Source organism: Haliaeetus leucocephalus, unplaced genomic scaffold (genome assembly GCF_000737465.1).
Source record: "Haliaeetus leucocephalus isolate CR32 unplaced genomic scaffold, Haliaeetus_leucocephalus-4.0 Scaffold262, whole genome shotgun sequence".
In the NCBI taxonomy this organism is placed as follows: domain Eukaryota; kingdom Metazoa; phylum Chordata; class Aves; order Accipitriformes; family Accipitridae; genus Haliaeetus; species Haliaeetus leucocephalus.
This window is the reverse complement of record NW_010972698.1, coordinates 9115297-9134025: the sequence shown is the minus strand read 5'-3', so window position 1 is coordinate 9134025 and position 18729 is coordinate 9115297. Positions and strand designations below refer to the sequence as shown.

The 18729-nt window shown below is 38.0% G+C and overlaps 1 protein-coding gene across 5 annotated transcripts in view; it reads right to left on the bottom strand.

The window, feature by feature from the left end:
• The window catches only part of ATRX (alpha thalassemia/mental retardation syndrome X-linked), an 89260-nt gene that overhangs the window by 69983 nt on the left and 548 nt on the right, over window positions 1–18729 (bottom strand). The window contains exons 2-5 of one of the 5 annotated variants that reach the window (XM_010569041.1): window positions 7001–7113; window positions 3750–3805; window positions 1778–1830; window positions 12–139 (exon numbers count right to left, since the gene is read on the bottom strand). In XM_010569041.1, coding sequence (XP_010567343.1) covers window positions 12–139; window positions 1778–1830; window positions 3750–3805; window positions 7001–7113 — 350 coding nt within the window. Of the gene's footprint in view, window positions 1–11; window positions 140–1777; window positions 1831–3749; window positions 3806–7000; window positions 7114–18729 lie in introns of those variants that run through there. The other 4 variants (XM_010569042.1, XM_010569044.1, XM_010569047.1 and 1 more) reach the window with 4 other exon arrangements.

Genomic DNA, 18729 nt, shown 5'->3' with positions numbered 1-18729 from the left:
AAGATATGAACTACCTTTAGGCAAGCTTTGCATATCAACATCATTTTCTGAGTTTTCATTTGAAATATCTTCATTCACAGTTTCATCTAAGATTTGTTCATCATCTGATCCGACATATTTTGTTACAACTGTAGGTTTCCTGCATAGACAGAAAAAAACCCCATACCATGACAAATATTACATATTGCAATACAGATAAGCCTGGCGCTTTGCAAGCAAAACACCGTACTAACTGGGGAAACCTATGTTCTTTTTAAATTCATTTAAGACATTACAAGGTGGGATGCTGAGTTATTACAATAAATAAGTTGTAGGCTAATTTTCTTGTTAGAAGCAGAAATTCTCCCCTCCTATGTGAAACAGAAAGATATAAAATATTTTTGTTTCACGGGCTTGCTGTATTTTTTTTTGTAAAATCAAGGTTTGATGTGTTTTTAAGAAGGTATGCAGGAACATCACACTTCTAGGAAAAAAAGCCTAAATGAAACACAAGTGAATGTCTGCTCAGAAATTTTATACATCATTCCAAGTTTAATAGGCAGCGCGAGGAGAACACACAGATATTAGCAAATGACAAAAAGCAGCTTGGCAGAAAAGATGCTTGCAAGGAAATAAAGGAAATGCAGAAAGAAATGAAAAAGCTGACTGTTGAATAAAAGGACCAGTTGCCAGAATTTCACACAAACTTAATTTAGAATTGAATCCATTAAAATGAATGAATTTACTATGTCAGGGCAGGGAGAAAAAAGAAAAAAAAAATGTTGAGCATAATTTTCAGTAGTCTGAAGGTTATACATGAACTACTGCAGGATACTGTTTTTGTCAGTATCGGGCACAGTACGATGAAAGTATGAGTGAAAATACCCCTAGTGATAGACAGGAAGCAAAAAACCCAAACTGTAAAAATTATATAGATGAAAGAGTTCAGCAGGACATTGGATTCAGAAAATGGAGAAATTAAAGCCAAATATAAAACCACACTTGCAAATATGGAATCAAGACAAACAGAAAAGGGAGAATAAAGAATATTATTTAATTCCAGCAGACATGATAAAATAAACAAACTTGGATAAAAAGGAACGTGAAAATAGATACACACTAAAGAGCAGTAAAAAAGGCAGCTGTTGAAATCGTGCATTTAGAAGAGCTCACCTATCTATACAGTATACTAGGATTTAAAAAAAATCATGAAGGACATAACCTGAATGAGCATCAGCTGAGAGCAAAAGATGAGGAGTTTTACCAGAGTAAGTCTGCTGTTACATAGGTCACAAATAATTTGTCTCCTGTAGGTTGAAACTGGTTGGTAAGCAATTATCTCCATACTTATTTAAATCAAAGAGCAAAAAAGGATTAAGCAGAGATAGAGCAAATAGCAGTTTCTGCACAGGACAACTTAATAGCACGTTTTGATTCCACCATCTCCCAACAGTAAGGTACATAAAGCCTTTTTTCCATATGACCCAATTTACATTTTTGGAAGAATCCTGCACGTAGAAGTAGCAAGAGTGAAGGAACAATTGTATAAACACTTTTGTCCTGAAGATACAGGATAATCTGGTTGTCTTTGTTAATAAAAATCAAGCTTTATGATCTTAACCTTTGACCCTGAAAGATGGTTTGAATTTTAAGTGCACCATGAGGCATTTGTTTTACCAGCACTCTGCTAACTTTATGGATTTGTACCGGTGTATACTAAAAGCGTCTGGCATACTGCATGGACTCTTCTATAGTTTCACATGCCAAAAAGTTATTTATTTTTATTTTCCAAACCAACCTTTTTGAACGTGATGATCCTAAGGATTTGGTTCTTTCTGAAGAACTACTGCCCTAAAAACAAGAAAAAAATTTAAAAGTCAACACATTCGTGACCAAGCGACCTGTCAACAAAACCAGTTTCTTACATTAACTAGAACACATCTCAGAAGTCACCAGCACTCTTACAAAAAAAAAACCACCAAAAAACAAACCACAAAAAAAAAAAACACCAAAAAAAATCCCCCAAACAAACAAAATAAACACAACAAAAAAAACCCCCACAAAACAAAAAAAAGGGGCAGGAAAAGCATTAACAAAAAGTGACGCACAATTTCAGTAGTCATGCCAGTTCAGTTAAACTAAATCTATGGAGTTTCAGAGCAGTAGTAAGACTCTACGAAGTCGTTATTCTTTTAAAAACAGATTTAAAAATAAGTGAATAAGTGTCACCAAACTCTAACCTAAGTCACTAATGCTCACTAACCTCCCTACGCATACATCTTTAAAGAAATTAAGAGAGGGCACTGTTATAAGTTGAGACATTCAGAGAGAAACACTGCACACATCTCAAGCACTGAGTCTTCATGAAATTGAGGAAATTCTCTCCTTGCAATTCTCAACTTGCACTACCTGCTGGAAGTTCTCTCAGCTTTCTGGAGAAAGGACTGAGAATGGCTCATCATCACTGTCAGTCTTAATCACAAACAGTTCTGGGGCCTCCTGCTCTGTGTTATCTTCATTGCAATGTTAACTTGCATGATTAGCACATGGAAGAATGGCCTAATTCCCCCCTGCCTCCACACTGCTCTGCATTTTCACTTTTTTACAATTCATCGGGATTCCTCACAGCACTTAGTGCTGCAGTAGCTTATGCAGGTCTATGAATGTTTTTCACACTATGTGAAGAAACCATCCTCTTTCCTGACATACAGAGGGTTCTTGAAGGCTGACACTAGGGAGCTATCACTAATAAGCACCCAAGAATTGCCAGCAGAATGCAAACACTTGTTATCTGGCTCTTATGCCAGAAAGGGCTGGCTGTCTTTACAGGAAAACTGGTTTTTCAGAGGTTTGTGCATGCATATCCTAACTAGGTTTGGCCAGTATCAAATAAATACCTGAATTTACTGCAATAAAGGCAAACTAAGGCAGGACACTGGCACTTATGCTTTCACTACATATTAACATACTGTCAACCAGAATGTTTCCAACAGGAAAGTAGGTATTAGTAAGACCTATCACATGAAAAATGTCTTTAATGTATATAATACACCATAGAGAAGAAATTTGCTTATGTTTAATGAAGACCCTGTATACCATTTTTCTTTTTTAAAAAAAGGAAGCGTATTTGCCTAAAAGGACAACTAAGTACCTACTGTTACCTGAGTAACAGGGTGCAAGTGTAAATACAAGGTAGAGACCAATTCTTTTAAACTGAAAATAAGTAAGAGCCTGTTTACACAAAAGCCAAAGAAAAGAATAACGATAAAAGAATATTAACAGTATTTCTTTAAAAATAAAAACTCACTTTGCAATATACTCAATCTGAATCAATTAACAACAGCTTGCATTTCTTCACAAAAATGCAACTGCATACCTCAGGTAAGTAAAACCTAACTCTCTAAACTGTGTTAAAGACATTTTTCCCGGGAATTATTGTGCATCAGAGAGACAATGAAGTTGTCCAAGTAAATCTGTATTATTTCAATAATTTAGAAATAAAGAACGGGGGGGGCAGGAGAAACAGGATTGCTTGCATATGCCTAAATCAAAGCGAGTATCATTCAAAATTTAGAATTTAATTTCTAATTAATTTCATATTATTTTACAGCTAATGTTTCTATTCAGCAGATATGATGACATTTACTGCATGGTTCTGACAATATTCTTCAAGTATTTATTGTAAAAGTAACAAGTCAACTGAGCATTTCCTATACTAGCCAGTCTACAGTAGTTACGCAACTAAAATTCAAAGGCGTTTTTACTCCTACCTCTTCTCTGTTGTTCTCCATTGAAGCTGGACTACTTTTAGGTTCTCTACTTTTACCTATGGAGAGAAATTAAAGGAAGCCGCTGAAATGCAAGAAATATTAGAAGTTCTTCACATTGTACGTTGTAGCACTGTTTACATTTCACCAGCGTGAATAAAGATGACTGTGTGACTTTCAGAGACAAACTGTTGCACAAAACACAGTCCACTGAATGGCATAAATTTTAGTGAAATAATTTAGAAATTACTTTCAGTTAAGTTGCTGATAGGCTGAAAGACTGCCTTCCCATTCATGAAGAAATACTGAAGAAATGAAAGTGCAATTGTATATGCAGAAATAATACAGTTTGTGCATTTTTTTAATCTCTAAGAAGTTATTCTAAGTAGTATTTTCTCTTACACATCTTGACATTAAAACCACAATATTAAATCTGGGATCATGGAACGCCTGACAAAAATCCCGTTTGACACAGGATATGATACGGAATTCCCACTTCTCGATTTTGGGAACTGTGGAATATAAAACCTAAAGACATGCAACCTATTACTATCTGTTCCATCCACCAGTCCAGGTAATGGAAGGGAGAGTTTCAAGCTCAGTGATTCAATGATACTTGTATGAAGTTGCTCAAAAGGCTTAGTAATAGCAGTATTTTAATAGATGCACTACTGAGAAACATGCAAGTAAAGTGGTAGTATAATTACAGGATACGTATCATGACCATTTCTGATTTTAACATAAGACTGCTAGCACTGCAACTTATAAATCCTTAAACTTCAGTTTTGGGTAAAATAAACAATTTTCTTTTACACTTCAAAAAAATTAGATCACTTTGATTAGAAAATTTAATGCTGGGTATTTGACCTAGGCTGAATTGTTTGGGTAAATTTCAGCCAAAATTATCCAGCCATTTCTGTGTGAAGCTAAGGTAGGGGGGAATAAGAAATGGAAACAGACGAAGTCTTTGGCCCTTTTAAGTACCTGAAATTTCTTCTCTGGAATATTACAGGCATTCCCCTATTCTGAGGGAAGAACCTGAAATTTGGAAGAAGAGGGACATTTCTTCTGGAGACTAGATGCTGCCCACATTCTACTCTTGACCAATTTTGCTAAATCCACAGAAAATACCAGTTTGCACATGCTCAGTAGAGATTTCCTTGATTCTGGCAGCTACAATCTCTGTAGATTCTGCATTCAGATTGCTAACCAGACTGCACATGCGCTACTCCCAAAAGCAACTGAACATGCTCCATTGTCAGTTTCTACGTGTGACTGGGCTGTACATGCGCCATCCCCATAGAATGACCGAGCATGCTGCATCCCCGCACAGCTCCTAGTGCTGACCCAACTGCACATGCTCCATCCACTTCAGGGCTATGAGAGCGCAGGATTTCCCCTGTGACTGCTGCTCCAGGGCAGGGGCTGGTCACTGGAAACAAGCGCAGGAACTGAGTCTCTCCTACGCTCTCAGTGATTCTCCTGCTGGCACCCACGCAATGTAGAGGAGGGAGACATCCAATTCGAATGCAGAGAGGATAAAGAAACATTATTAAGGCTGTAAGATCAAGTACTCAAAAATTAAGAATAGCCAGAATGAAAGTTACTGGTGCAATTTCACTTTACTTATCATTTCTAGCACATAAGCATTATGATACAGTTCAGCTCCACAGCAGTGCACAAGATAGAAGTGCTCAGCGAGCAACCGCTTCGTATTTTAATTGACCTGTGTGTATGGCAGGGACATGTTCCATCTCTCGAGCCACACTTAACCATCTTCATCATCACCTCCCTCCTCACAACGCTCTATCTAGCAGTTCACATATCCTCCAAATGCTGGAACAAAATGAGTTCCATTACTATATAAACATGATTTAGCCCCCATCATGTCTATCACTTGTACACTGACTTATCATCCTGTGGATTACAAAAAAAACCAAAAAAAAAACCAAAACAAAAACACACACCCAAAACCAAAACATAGTTGCTAGAGACACTAGCATTATGCACAGAAAGTTGGGAGGGGAAGTAAATTTGCACAGTTAATTCTGGCATTTCCTAATATTTAAGTATTTAATCCTTGACTTTTCAACTTTAGTATGTTCTTTTTTAGAAATAAAATCTGAGATCTCAAAAACAACACTGAAACATGTCTGCTATTAATTATTTAAGTGTACCTCTGTTTCGAAGTAAATCTGTATTTTAAGGCAAGGAGCCAATTCTACTTCTAACTACACAAGATAAAGGGAAAAGATTTCTTTTTCCCAGTATGCTCCTCAGCAAAAATTCACTTTGAATGCATCAACATCACAGTTTAGTTTACTATTCTGCTGAAGTATCACATGAATAATTTCTTTTTCCTATGTTAACGGTTCATTTTGATGCTGACACAAGGAGGTTAGCACCACATGGCAGCAGACTCTATCTCAAGACAAAACATTGAAAGATAGTAACTACGCATCAGAAAACCCACATAAGTTTATTACTTAGGACAACAGGAGTTTGAAAATAAACTCCGTAACACAGGCAACACACTCTCGTTCTCCTATACTCTTATCACTTCAGCACAACTTTCAGGTCATTAAACAATAGATTGAAAGGTTTTGCACTGGTACCCAGTCCCAGTCAAACCAGGAAACCTAAATTTGCAAACAAATTTTATTCAGTACTGTTATGAAGTAATTTCACTTTTTATGACTGTAATCAAAACAAAGTGTTTCAAATTCGTTACCTATTTCTAACTTGTAAGTAAAAATTTCTAATACCAAATTTGACCTAGCATAGGACTCGAAGTTTTTCAGAAGTATTATTTTGTTTCCAAATGTTTCCAGATTACATGTAGAAATCTTTTTCAAATAATTATGGAAACATAATCTCCAGAACTTCTTCCACAACTACAAGGACTGCAAAAGCTTTACTTCAGCGGAAAAAACAAGATACTGCACTTACACATTCAAGAAAACTGAACAAGGAACCCCTAGCACAGCAAATACACGTTTGCCATCTCATGTTTCATGGAAGGTAAACTGCCAGTAGGATTAGCTTCTTTTCACATTTAGAAAAGATTCAGAACTGAAAGAAATATTGTATCAAAGGTCTGTTGTATATTTATTAAGATATCACCACTTAAATCACATTAGGACTTTGCAAAACTGCCCCAGTGAAGTGCAATACAGTGAAATAAAAATACAAAGTTATTTGACTTTAGAATCATATATACATTAAAAAAAAAAAAACATAAAATGTCTTTTTACCTATGGTTTTGTTTTTAGATAATGCTGGAGGAGAGTTTGCGTCCTCAGATTCTTCCGATGAGTGAGCCAAGAAGTCATGAAGCTTCTGCACCAATGTATTCAACTTGCTTTCACTGTTAAAATACAAGTAAAACTTGAAGTTACCTATGTATCTCACTAATTGAGCAAGCTTGAAAGAAATTATGTTTAATCGCAATTAATACACACCTACAAAAGAAACTCGGTTATTATTTAAACATTTGTTTCTGCAAGAGAATATCAAACTAAATAAAAAAACACAATTTTGTTAAACCCTGAGTAAAACAATAGGTGCAGCCTTACTGACAAAAAGCACTAAGGACTCTTTTAACAGTAATAATAAAAAGCCTATTTTAAACTGTTTTTACTGTTTAAAATTACTTACAAAAATTCAAGAAAGTCTGAGTGGTAATGCTGCTATGACATGAAGACAGCAAAAAATGAAGTTAAGATTCTATTTTGTCAGAAGCTGAACAAGTAAAATTAATGAATTCTTTATTTTAGTACCAAAAGTGTAACCTTTGGGGATATAAAACACTAGAAATAATAGCAAAATTTCACTTACAACCTTAGAAACAAACAGGTCCATTGAATATGACGGATCTACGTGCTTATGCAAAGCTTTTATTCAATCAGCCATGTACATATATACTGTATATCCTGTATTAATTCTGTCAAAAAACAACCATGTAAGATCAGATCATTTCTTGATCTCTTTGTATGAGTATTCATAATTAATTTATAAAAACATTACCCTGGGAATTTTCACTAGGCAGTTTTAGACACCAGGAACTGTTAGTCTTACATATATGTACTCATTACAATAAAAAGGCAACGCCTTTATCCTATGCTTCTGTTAAAAAGCTATACCACTTCATAATCTACATGTTATTCCCTCTCCTTTTATGTTGTTGTTTCCCATTTTCTCCTCCCAAAGCTTCTACAATTTCCCGAGACAAGTGCCTTTTTCTAGCTGCAAGCACACTGACTGAGGCCAAGGGCAGTCACCCTTTCAGACCCCCCTGTACCAGAAGTTACCACTCTCAGCTGTTTGTCACCGCTTCCCTCCAGGACACTATCAGTCCTCTAAAATCTGCCAGCTGATATGTCTGAGTCATCATACCTTGTCTGCTACTGGATACCAGTTTTCAAACTGCTGAACTACACTACCCCCTTCAAAACCTAACCCAGTTAGAGGATACAGCCTTCCATCCTTTTCATCTCCCCATTACTTTCAAAATGGTCTTCTGACAGCAAGAAGAAGTAAGCTTTCTGTCCCTGTTTTACAGGTTGCAGGAACTTCTGAATGTTTATCAGAAGCTCAATCCACTCACCTTTACCATCTCTACTATTTCTCTGAACACATCAATTTATTAACTTCTGACTTTCAATTTAACTGTTATTGCTAAAAAAAAAAAAAAAAAATCACTTGTTTTAAGGACATGCAGGTGAGCACTCTCTTAAGCAGTGAGTGAAAGGGTATCATCACATTAGTGCAAATGACTATTTAAACCAGTGAAAATAACCACACATAAAACAGCATGAAACATCCATTTAAAAAAAAAAATCTGTAATTTCTTTAAATCTTCTGAGGTACTCAAAATAAAACAAAATAGCACTTTGTAATGGAAAGATTTTCTGCATGAGTAAAGGACACTTTCTTTTGAGACTACATACCCTCAATCACTTGAGCAACTTCGAAAGAGTGTAACAAAACCTGTTTTACTCTCAAGTGTATCATAAAATTTTTCTCTCAATCTGTCTAAAAGTCTTTCCCTCTAATTCCTGGACTCATGCTGCTACACTACTGCCAGTCCCTAAACTTGGGTCTCCCTTTTTGTCATGGATGGAGGGCATACTTTGAAAACACTACAGAAGATGATAATGGTACACTTCGGTTTTAACAGATCGCATGCTCTACTTTAGAAATTATATTTAATGACAATTTATTCACATTAACTTGAAAAAAAATTAAAGAGTTGTTCAGAATTATTTGATAGTAGAAGTACATTAAAAGATTTTATATCCATTCCAGATGGGCTGAAGAACTAATGCACATTCAGAAAGGCCACAAAAAAGTACATTTTTGGTAGTAAAAAAAACCAAACCAAAAAACAACCCACCCCAAAACCCTGCATGTGGAATTCTGCTCATTTAGTTTATAAATAACTTGGTTTGGTAACAGCATTTTAGAAAAGAAAATGGGAACTATAAATGAGTTATAATATCATTGTTCTCAATACAAAACAAATTCAGAATAGTATGCATGTGTCTTTGTGACTAGCACTTGGGACATTATCTACTACCATTTATTAACTGTTACCCTAACTAGCCCAAAATCATCGTTTTCAGAGCAAAATGTTCATGTTGACAAACAACAACCAAAAAATTTTAAAAACCCTACAAATACTAAAAAGTCTTCTCAGCTTGGTTTTCCTCTTGATTATTCAGCATTTTGTACCATAACCCTGTATTAAGGAATACCAGGTCAAATGTAAGTAAAGGTGTTACACTTACTATACTTCACCACACAGAAATTTCAATTTAGGGCAATGCTTTACCTGGTTTTGTACAAAAGTGATTTTATGTCATGTATTTATAGTTGAGAATATATTATCTATAATCTTTTTTAAAGCTTCTACTGCAAAATCCTTGTTCTTTGTAATATATTAATAGACCCATCCACTATTAAATTGATCACAACCTATAAAATGTGTATTTTTTAAAAAAACATAGCCTAAAAATTTAGAACCACCTCAGAAGCACTAAGCGAAGCAAGCAGTCTCCCTCTACCATATAGCAACAGTCCCTACACTATTTACTAGTGTTTTTAGGCTTGCATGTTCTAAGCAAATGGCTTCACGATCAGTCTAGAGCTATTTCAACAGTTTAGCCTAATTAAAACAGGAATGAAAGGAAAGGTGTCCTACTATTACTGGTTTGGCCATGAACCTGATTTGTGACCTTGGGAAACTCTCTTTTAAGAATACCATTTCTTACCTAAATTCAGAGCAAGTGCCGTAATCATAAACGGTAAACGCCTGGCCCTGACTGCTATAATAAAAGTACGCATTAGGCAAGCCACTTACTAGGCTAAATGACTCTACAAATGAATAGAATATATAAGGAGAAAATTAAGGGACAGGTAGTGCCCTAACCTAGACACAGCATACTTAATTCAATCTGGCTGTTGACTACTGTCACAACTGTATGTGCTTACCCGTATTGGGTTTGCAGGGCAAGGTTTTGGTAGCAGGGTTGCTACAGGGGTGGCTTCTGTGAGAATTCCCCCGTGCCCGACAGAGCCAATGCCAGCCGGCTCCAAGACAGACCCATTGCTGGCCAAGGCTGAGCCCATCAGCGACAGTGGTAGCGCCTCTGGGATAACGTATTTAAGAAGGGGAAAAAAACCAGCTGCAAAACAGCAGCTGGGCAAGTGAGAATATGCAAGAGAAACAACTCTGCAGACCCCCAGGTCAGTGCAGAAGGAGAGGAGGAGGCGCTCCAGGCACTGGAGCAGAGATTCCCCTGCAGCCCGTGGATGCCCGAGGGAGGCTGGGACCCCATGGGAAGCCCACACTGGAACAGGCTCCTGGCAGGACCTGTGGCCCCATGGAGAGAGGAGCCCACACTGGAGCAGGTTTGCTGACAGGACTTGTGACCCCGTGGGGGACCCACGCTGGAGCAGTCTGTTCCTGAAGGACTGCAGCCCGGGGAAGGTACCAATGCTAGAGCAGTTTGTGAAGAACAGCGGCCCATGGGAAGGACCCACGTTGGAGAAGTTCACGGAGGACTGTCTCCTGTGGGATGGACCCCACGCTGGAGCAGGGGAAGAGTGTGAGGAGGAAGGAGCGGCAGAGACAAGGTGTGACGAACTGACCACAACCCTCATTCCCCATCCCCCTGTGCCACTGGCAGGGAGGGAGAAAATTGGGAGTGGAGTTGAGCCTGGCAAGAAGGAAGGGGTGGGGTGAAGGTGTTTGTAAGATTGGGTTTTATTTCTCATTATCCTACTCTGATTTGATTGGTACTGATTTTCCCCAAGTCAAGTCTGTTTTGCCTGTGACAGTAATTGGTGAGTGATCTCTCCCTGTCCGTATCTCAAGCCAGGAGCCCTTTGGTATATTTTCTCTCCCCTGTCCAGCTGAGGAGGGGAATGATAGAGCAGCCTTGGTGGGCACCTGGCATCCAGCCACAGTCAACCCACCACCTTACTTCAGCCCCTGTGTTAGCTAATGATCATGCTTCTGCAAAGTGAGTCAAATCACCTTCAGACAAATAAAAATTTTAAGGAACAGTTTTCACTTGGATCCATCTTGCTATACATTCATGGGATCATCCTCTCTGATGGCAGGTAAGGTGCTGAAAATTCATAGCCAGGGCAGGGGAAAGAGCAGGACTGCCCATTTCAGCAGCAAACCCAGGTCACATTGGATTACACTGTGAAACTGCACTGGAAAACCCTTGTTATTGCACTCAGCTTCTACCTATTTTCTTCAGACACTTCAAAAATGTAGGCGGGGAATGTCCCAGTTATTGTCAACGTCTGGAAGAAGTTTTAAAACTGTATTTTCTTTAGACAAATGAATTTCTCATTCTTCCACAGGATCCTACCAACTTTTAGCCTAAATAAGTGCCCCTCATCTGAATTTCAAGTGGCTCCTGAAAGTCAGTGGAACAGGAGTGCTTTCCAGCCTTTCATCTATCTCAACACTGACAAATACACTTTTGCAAAATTTTTCCTATCTTAAGTACTCACCTTCCTTGAGTTCAACACTTGTCTAAAATTTTTCCATGTTTAAACTTTTAAAATAGTTCAAGGGCACAAGTTTTTAAAATTCATCTTTACAGTTGCTTCAAGTTAAGTCCCAGTAATTTTTCACTTTTGAAGTCAAAATGAAATACTGCAGAGCAACAAATATTAAGCAAAATTAAACAATCCTTAGAAAAAAAAAATTAAAGAAAAGCAAAACCAGATGTGCTTTTAAACTGCCAGTCTGTAGACTGCCATCCTCTGCTTCAGACTGTATCCCTATGTGAATGACAGAAATCTGACAACACACAGCAAAAGGCTAAATATTTTAATTAAGACAGTGGGAAGAAGGGAAAGAACTGACTATGTCTACATTAAAACACTGGAAGGTTTGGTGCTGAAGACCCAATACCCATGCTTCATACATTTAAGTAATTCAAACTAGGTGTAGTCTGGCTCTGCAGACTGAACAAGCACTAGCAGTTGGAGCACACCAAGAATGCTGGAGCACATCTTTCAGCTTAGTTCCACCCAGAAGAAATCCAGTTTGTGCATTCTAAGCACCCCCTGCATTATCAACAAAACTGAATAAGCAAGGACAATCTGGAGACTTTTTTCAAAAATGCACTTAATTCAGATGCTCGTATGGATGCACCCAAAGTTCTAAAGGAGATCAGAACATATTCTTTCAAAGCATTTCTACATCTAATGTGTTACAAACACGACCATCTTTTAAAATTAGTTTTATAGTAAATAAAGCTGAAATTGATGTAATTTAATTAAACAAACAATTTCAAAACTGGTACTAAGCATCCCCCCCCATCCCCACAAGGTATAATTGCCCTTCCTACTACCTAAGCCTTGCTATAATCAGGCCAATATTCTGTCACCTGCAAATCTTCATAAAAGTTTTTCCTGATGAGAAGGAAAAGTGTTAGACTTACCCCAATTCAAATATTTAAGTTACGAGGGCAGAGCCTACGCAGTCATTTCATACGAAACATATCAATATTGTGGCTGAACACAAATGAATGAAATAGCTTAAGACTGTTGGAAAGAGTGAAAGATGATAAAACCTACAATAGAAGTTGTTTATTTTCTCATCCCTAACCAAAAAAAGGAGTGAACACACCTGCAATATCCTAAGAAGCCTATTTCTCTCAGAAAAAAAAAATACATAACCAGAAAATAAAATCAGCCTACCATTGTATCAGTTGAACAAGTAAAGAATATGGTTTTATAAAGGGTGGGGAAACAAAGCACTTCTGTCTGAGAGGTTGTTTTTTAACTCAACAATGGTTTCCCAAGGGCAAAGCGACATGATATTGTATAGCCTAAATCAGATTATTATTTTGTAACTTATTTATACTGATATACCAACTACACCAAAACAAGTGAGGCTTTACAATCAGGATTCACACAATCTGTTTAGGTTGGCATGAACCAGCTCTACTGCCAAAGGACACAAACCCTCATGCCCTGACACACACACCTGATGCCGCTCACACTCTCAGTTCTCTCCTTTCTCCTCCACTTCAGTTCAAGTATTTGTTGTGACCTATGCACAGAAGCTCATCCATATCAGAAGTAGCCATTTCTTCCACTGAATCTAGGCAATCTCCCTAATCCAGCTCACCACTCATTGGTATGCATGTTCCCGCAAGCAGAGATGATGACAGAACGAGCTGGGGAGGAAGGAACTTAACTTCAGAGGCAGCAATATGCTATGTGAGCTTGAACTATCACACAGCAGCAAAATTAGAGTTGGTCAGGTAAATGATGCGAAGAATCACAGAATCATTTAGGTTGGAAGGGACCTCTGGAGAACACTTAGCCCAACCCCCCAACACAAGCAGAGACAGCTACAGGAGGTCACCCAGAAAAATCTCCAGTCAGATTCTAAGTACCTCCACAGATGGACGCTCCACCACCTCTCTGGGTGACCTGTTCCAGCGTTTGACCACTCTCACCATAAAAGAGTTCTCTTGTGTTTAGATGGAATTGTACCACATTAAACTTACTAAATCAGATACAGCCGGAAAATACCTGAATACCGAAGCTCTGACTGAAGAGATGCAGGCATCTAGCATTTCATCAAACTCGGACAGTCTACGCTTAAGACTTCGTTAACACAGCTTTACTCTTTTACTTTATTTAGAACTGACTTTAAATCCACAGGGGCTTTATCAAGTGATACCTAGTACAGTTGAAGACACTCAATGATGTGGATGAAGTAACTTTGGAGCTTAAGTACGGCCTAACAGGTTCAGACAAGTAAACAGAATTATTTTTCTCCAGACACACAAGGGGAATGAGAAAGCAATGGTTCAAAGTCACTAAGAGACCCTTTATTCTGTTCAAGGAAGATTACACAATTTCTTTTTGTTGAGATGGTATCCAAACAACTGTATCAGGATTGGCTGAGAGTTACCATGCTTCACTAAAAAGTGAAAAATTCTTTGTTTTTTAACCTGTTTCTTTAATGGGAGCTAAAAAATGAAAAAATTAAAAAATTTTAAAAAAAGAAAGGAAAAAAACAGCTAAGACAAACAAACTCATTGTTAGGTTGGCTTGAATGCCATGCAGAAGTCTATAACTTCGATGGCGAAATAATCTGCAAGCTGAAAAAGACTGACTGAAGTTAACCACTTGAAAATCTAAATACAGCATTTTCACCTTTATGAGACACAAATCATGGCAAACTGAATACCTTACTATGTTAATTCAGGAAAGGAAGCTCAAACTAATATATATAATGTAAGAAATAGAAAGTTACATTTAAAAGCTTAAACATGCTGTGTTTAAAGGGAAAGAACTGCACATCCAATAGCATCATGCCCCTCTAACTTTAAAACTGCCTTCTCTTTTGCTTCATCAGCCCTCTGCTTCCTGGAGTTTACCACAGATTCTCAACAAGACAACATTACAAACTCTAACAGTTAAAGTGTGTCCCTTCAAGTCTCCCAGATATTCCCAGTGAGGTTTGCTACAGGTTTTAATGGTTGTAAGCCCATCCGAAGCGTAGTTCTCTTATTTTACACAATAAAAGTCATCTCAATTTGCCCCACTGTCAGTCCTGAATTTATTGCCTAATTTTTTTGGTTTTGCTTTACGTAATAGATGTATTTGCCCAACAAGGCTTCCACAATTGAACCTATTAAGACCTATAGTTGGACCTACTAAGACAGAAATTTCTAAAACCATGTGCAGCCTTCAGACTTGCAAATAAACTGCCTAAGCAGCACTGAAGTTGACACTGGTCAACAACCTGTGTAACCAAGTTCTTGATTTTTTTCAAGGTTTCACTCCTTTTCTAAAAAAACAAAACAAAACAAAAAACCATCAATCCATCATCCATCTTGAATGACAACTGCCTGGTGGCTAGATGTTACAGCAAATTATGAAAGCTTTATACTCTTCCTGTAGTGAATCAGGGCACTTTACCTACCATCTTTTAAAGTCAATATAAAACCTCCATTATATTTGCCACTTAATTTCTACAATTTCTTCCTTCTCCTCCTGACTCACCACTGGAACAACTTGCCACTGACCTATCCGTGAAGTGATTCATGTTTCCAAATCACCTGCAGGCACAAGCTGAGCTCCAGTGATACAAAATGTGATTTCATGAGGTTCAGCAGTATCCTTAGGCTTTCCTGTTTATTAAAGACACGTGATCCAATCTAAAACCATACTTTGTCATAGATTGCAGGCATTTGTTTTTATGGTGAACACAGCACATTTTAGTATTATTTTTTATATTTTTCTTTTGGTGAGGCATATCCACATAGAAAGCACTAGCTCTTCCTCCCTTCAAGCAGAGGGTACAAGTGCTCATCTACAGCGGAACTGGGAATTTCAAGTTTCCACAATGTGAAGGCCACCCTACTACAGAATACGTATTATATACCCCTTTGTCACATCAAATTATTTCATAGATGAAGATACCTTCAGTTAAGCCCTACAGACACCATGACACAACATTTACAAAACCCTAACAGAGACGATATTGTACTAAACCAGAAATAATGAAGTCACTGCAGCAAGTTCCTCACAGAGAATCGCATTTAAGTAGTGCAAACACATTGGCTCTGAGGCATACCTGGTACAGAAGACAACAGCCAGCCTAAAGTTTTGCTCTTCTTGGGGGAAGAGTCAAAGAATCTGCTTATGCCCATTCTACATGATTGTGTGAAAGATGGCTAACTTACACTGTACCTTCAGAGAATATGGAAGATTGCTATTGACTTATTTCCAATTAGATTACTGTGCCATTAAATAACATGCCTTAAACAACCCTGTAATATCCCTCAGAACAAAGAAATTCAAGTGACTAAAAAATGCAGAAAATTTAACAAAAATGTTAAGACTAAGCTACCAAAGTATCATATTCAAAGTTGAAAATTCTTCATCATAAAAAACCCAAAGTTTATTTTGCTAACGTAAAAAAATCTAGTATCACTACATTGAATACTGGATGGTTCAAGTGGGTAAGATTCAAAACTTGTCTTCTTTTTCTACTGCTGTGCTTATTTGTACAATGCACAAACTGATTGGTAGGAACAGGTTAGGTCACTATGACAAAGATTCCTCTACTTCAAAAAAAAAAACAAAAACAAAAACAATTTTTTGGACACAAGTTGTAGAGAAATCTTTATAACCGTTTACAGAGGTAGCATTTTTTTAAAAAAAGTTTCTTAGCAAGTTAATCCAGTTTTCACCATTTTTTTTCAGCATTCCAAACTCGTCACTCTTGACATGGGAGACTCCTAGGTGCTTAATATTAAAACAAAAAAGTATTGCCTACAAAAAAAGTTTAAAACTTTATAGCTGGAAGACTAGTATTGATTATTTTCCTTTTAAACACCGTAAGTCTATCTTCCAGAAGTGCTGGGAAAAGATTTTCCATCAAAATTCTATTGTTTGCATACCTTTCAAAGAATTCTAACAACAACCTCCTAGCTGTATTTCTGTACACGTCTTACATGACCAAAACTGCAGATAGCAGAAGATGAAATGAACGTGTAGGGTGACTGTGCAGGGTGACAGAAATGCAGGCAGCTGACAGGCCAACAGGACTTGTGGGAAATGGGAACGAGAAAGAGAGATAAATAGGGGGGGTGGGGGGATGGGGGTGTGTGTTTCTTTTCCCTCTCATTCTCTCCAACTCCAATTTTAAGTAGAACTTGAATTGACAGAAAGTAAGAAAAAGCCCATGCAATGTGTTCATTAGTTTATAACCCTGAAACCATGATACCCTACAACGTCACGCCTAGTTCCTGGCATGGAACTGTTCTTGTAAAATAAAAACACTGTTCAAGATGAGCTCTATATGGCGTAAGAATTATAAAAAACATTTAGGCTGAATGAGAACTGACTTCATGCACAGAAGAAAAGTTTGGAGCACCAAAAAAAAAATAATAAAAATACTATGTCCATCTACTTAGAAGTAGTTTGTCACAGGGCCTGCTTATGTGGGACAGATCCAACCCAAAGACTACATGCAATCTCAAATCTGTTTTGTACATACTTTTTGATCTTCAAGATTACAAATAATCTGAAATAATCCAATTCACCCTTCTGTCTGTAGGTAATCTGAAAAATTGCATGGAAAACGTATGAGCTTCCGTGTCCTCTTCCACTGAAGCACAAATTCAAGCAGCCCCTTAGTAGTAACACTAATTGTTGCACTAACGACAAAAGAATATGGAAAGGATTAAGTACAAAACCTTCATAATGTAGACCAGGAACAAGTGGTTCAAAAAAAGACAAAGCAGAATATGGGAAAACAGGGAACAAAATACAACAGTCACAGTAAAATAAAAAGCAAAGCTGTCCAAATGGAAGAGCATTTTTCAGAATATGTAACAGTAATTACGACCATAAAACAGTCAATAAATATTAGTAACACAGGTCCTTTTGCTATACAAAAATCGAACTCTACCTTTGATTTTCAGGGATTGGGAAAGAGAAAGGAGAAAGCCCCTTAATTAGTATTTCAGTCTACATACGAAATAATCGATCTGACACAGAAGTGGTTTAAGGTGTCAAAGTACTTTAAGAACACCGAGGGGAGAAGAGGGTAAGAGATGGACAAGCCCCATCTTACAAAATAAGGAAAACACATGCAGAAGAGACTGCTAACTGTTTGAAAGTCATGCACCAACATATATGTGCAATGCTCATGACTTACAGCCAGCACGTGATCTACATCAATAATTATGATAATCTTTTAAAAAAATCTCTTTTTGTTAGTTAGGAGTAGATTGCACATGCATTACTTACTCAGAAATGTTAAGGCTTTAAAATCAAGCAATGCACAGCAGGAGGAAAACTGCCATCCCAGTTACGAACTACTCAAAATAAGTCTTAAAACTGGGCGGTGAAGATACACAAATACGACCCCAGAAAAAACTTTATCCAGGGCTCAGTACTTAAGATAGTGCGATGCTTCTTTAACACTGATTTTGAAGACAGGCACAACATTCGTGAGGGTCAAGTGACAATACTTTATACAGCGCCTTAGGCGTCTGGAGCATTTGTGGGTGATGGGACTGCGTTGGTTGGAGCCCTTGAGTACGGATAAACTGAAAGCACACAAAGCCACCTATTTATTAGTAGTTTAACATGGCGCCTTTCTTAACACTGACTTTACTCGGGTTTTCGTCAGCCCGCTTACTTTACGCAGCAAAACCAGGAGCCGCTCGTAACCATTCAGGCGGGAGGAGTCACCTCTTCAAGGGTAGAGGGAGATGTTTGTAAACCAGCATGAAAACAGATCCTCCACGGGGGGATCAGCGGGAGAGGAAGGACTTTACTACGGCACAAACACGTGGGGCGGGGGCGGACAAACGGAGGGCACATCCCGCGGCAGCCAGCGGCGGGGGCACGGCGGGCGATGGCGGGGGGCGATGCCGGCCCCGCCCCTCCAGGCCTTCCCGCCGGGACGGGACGGGAC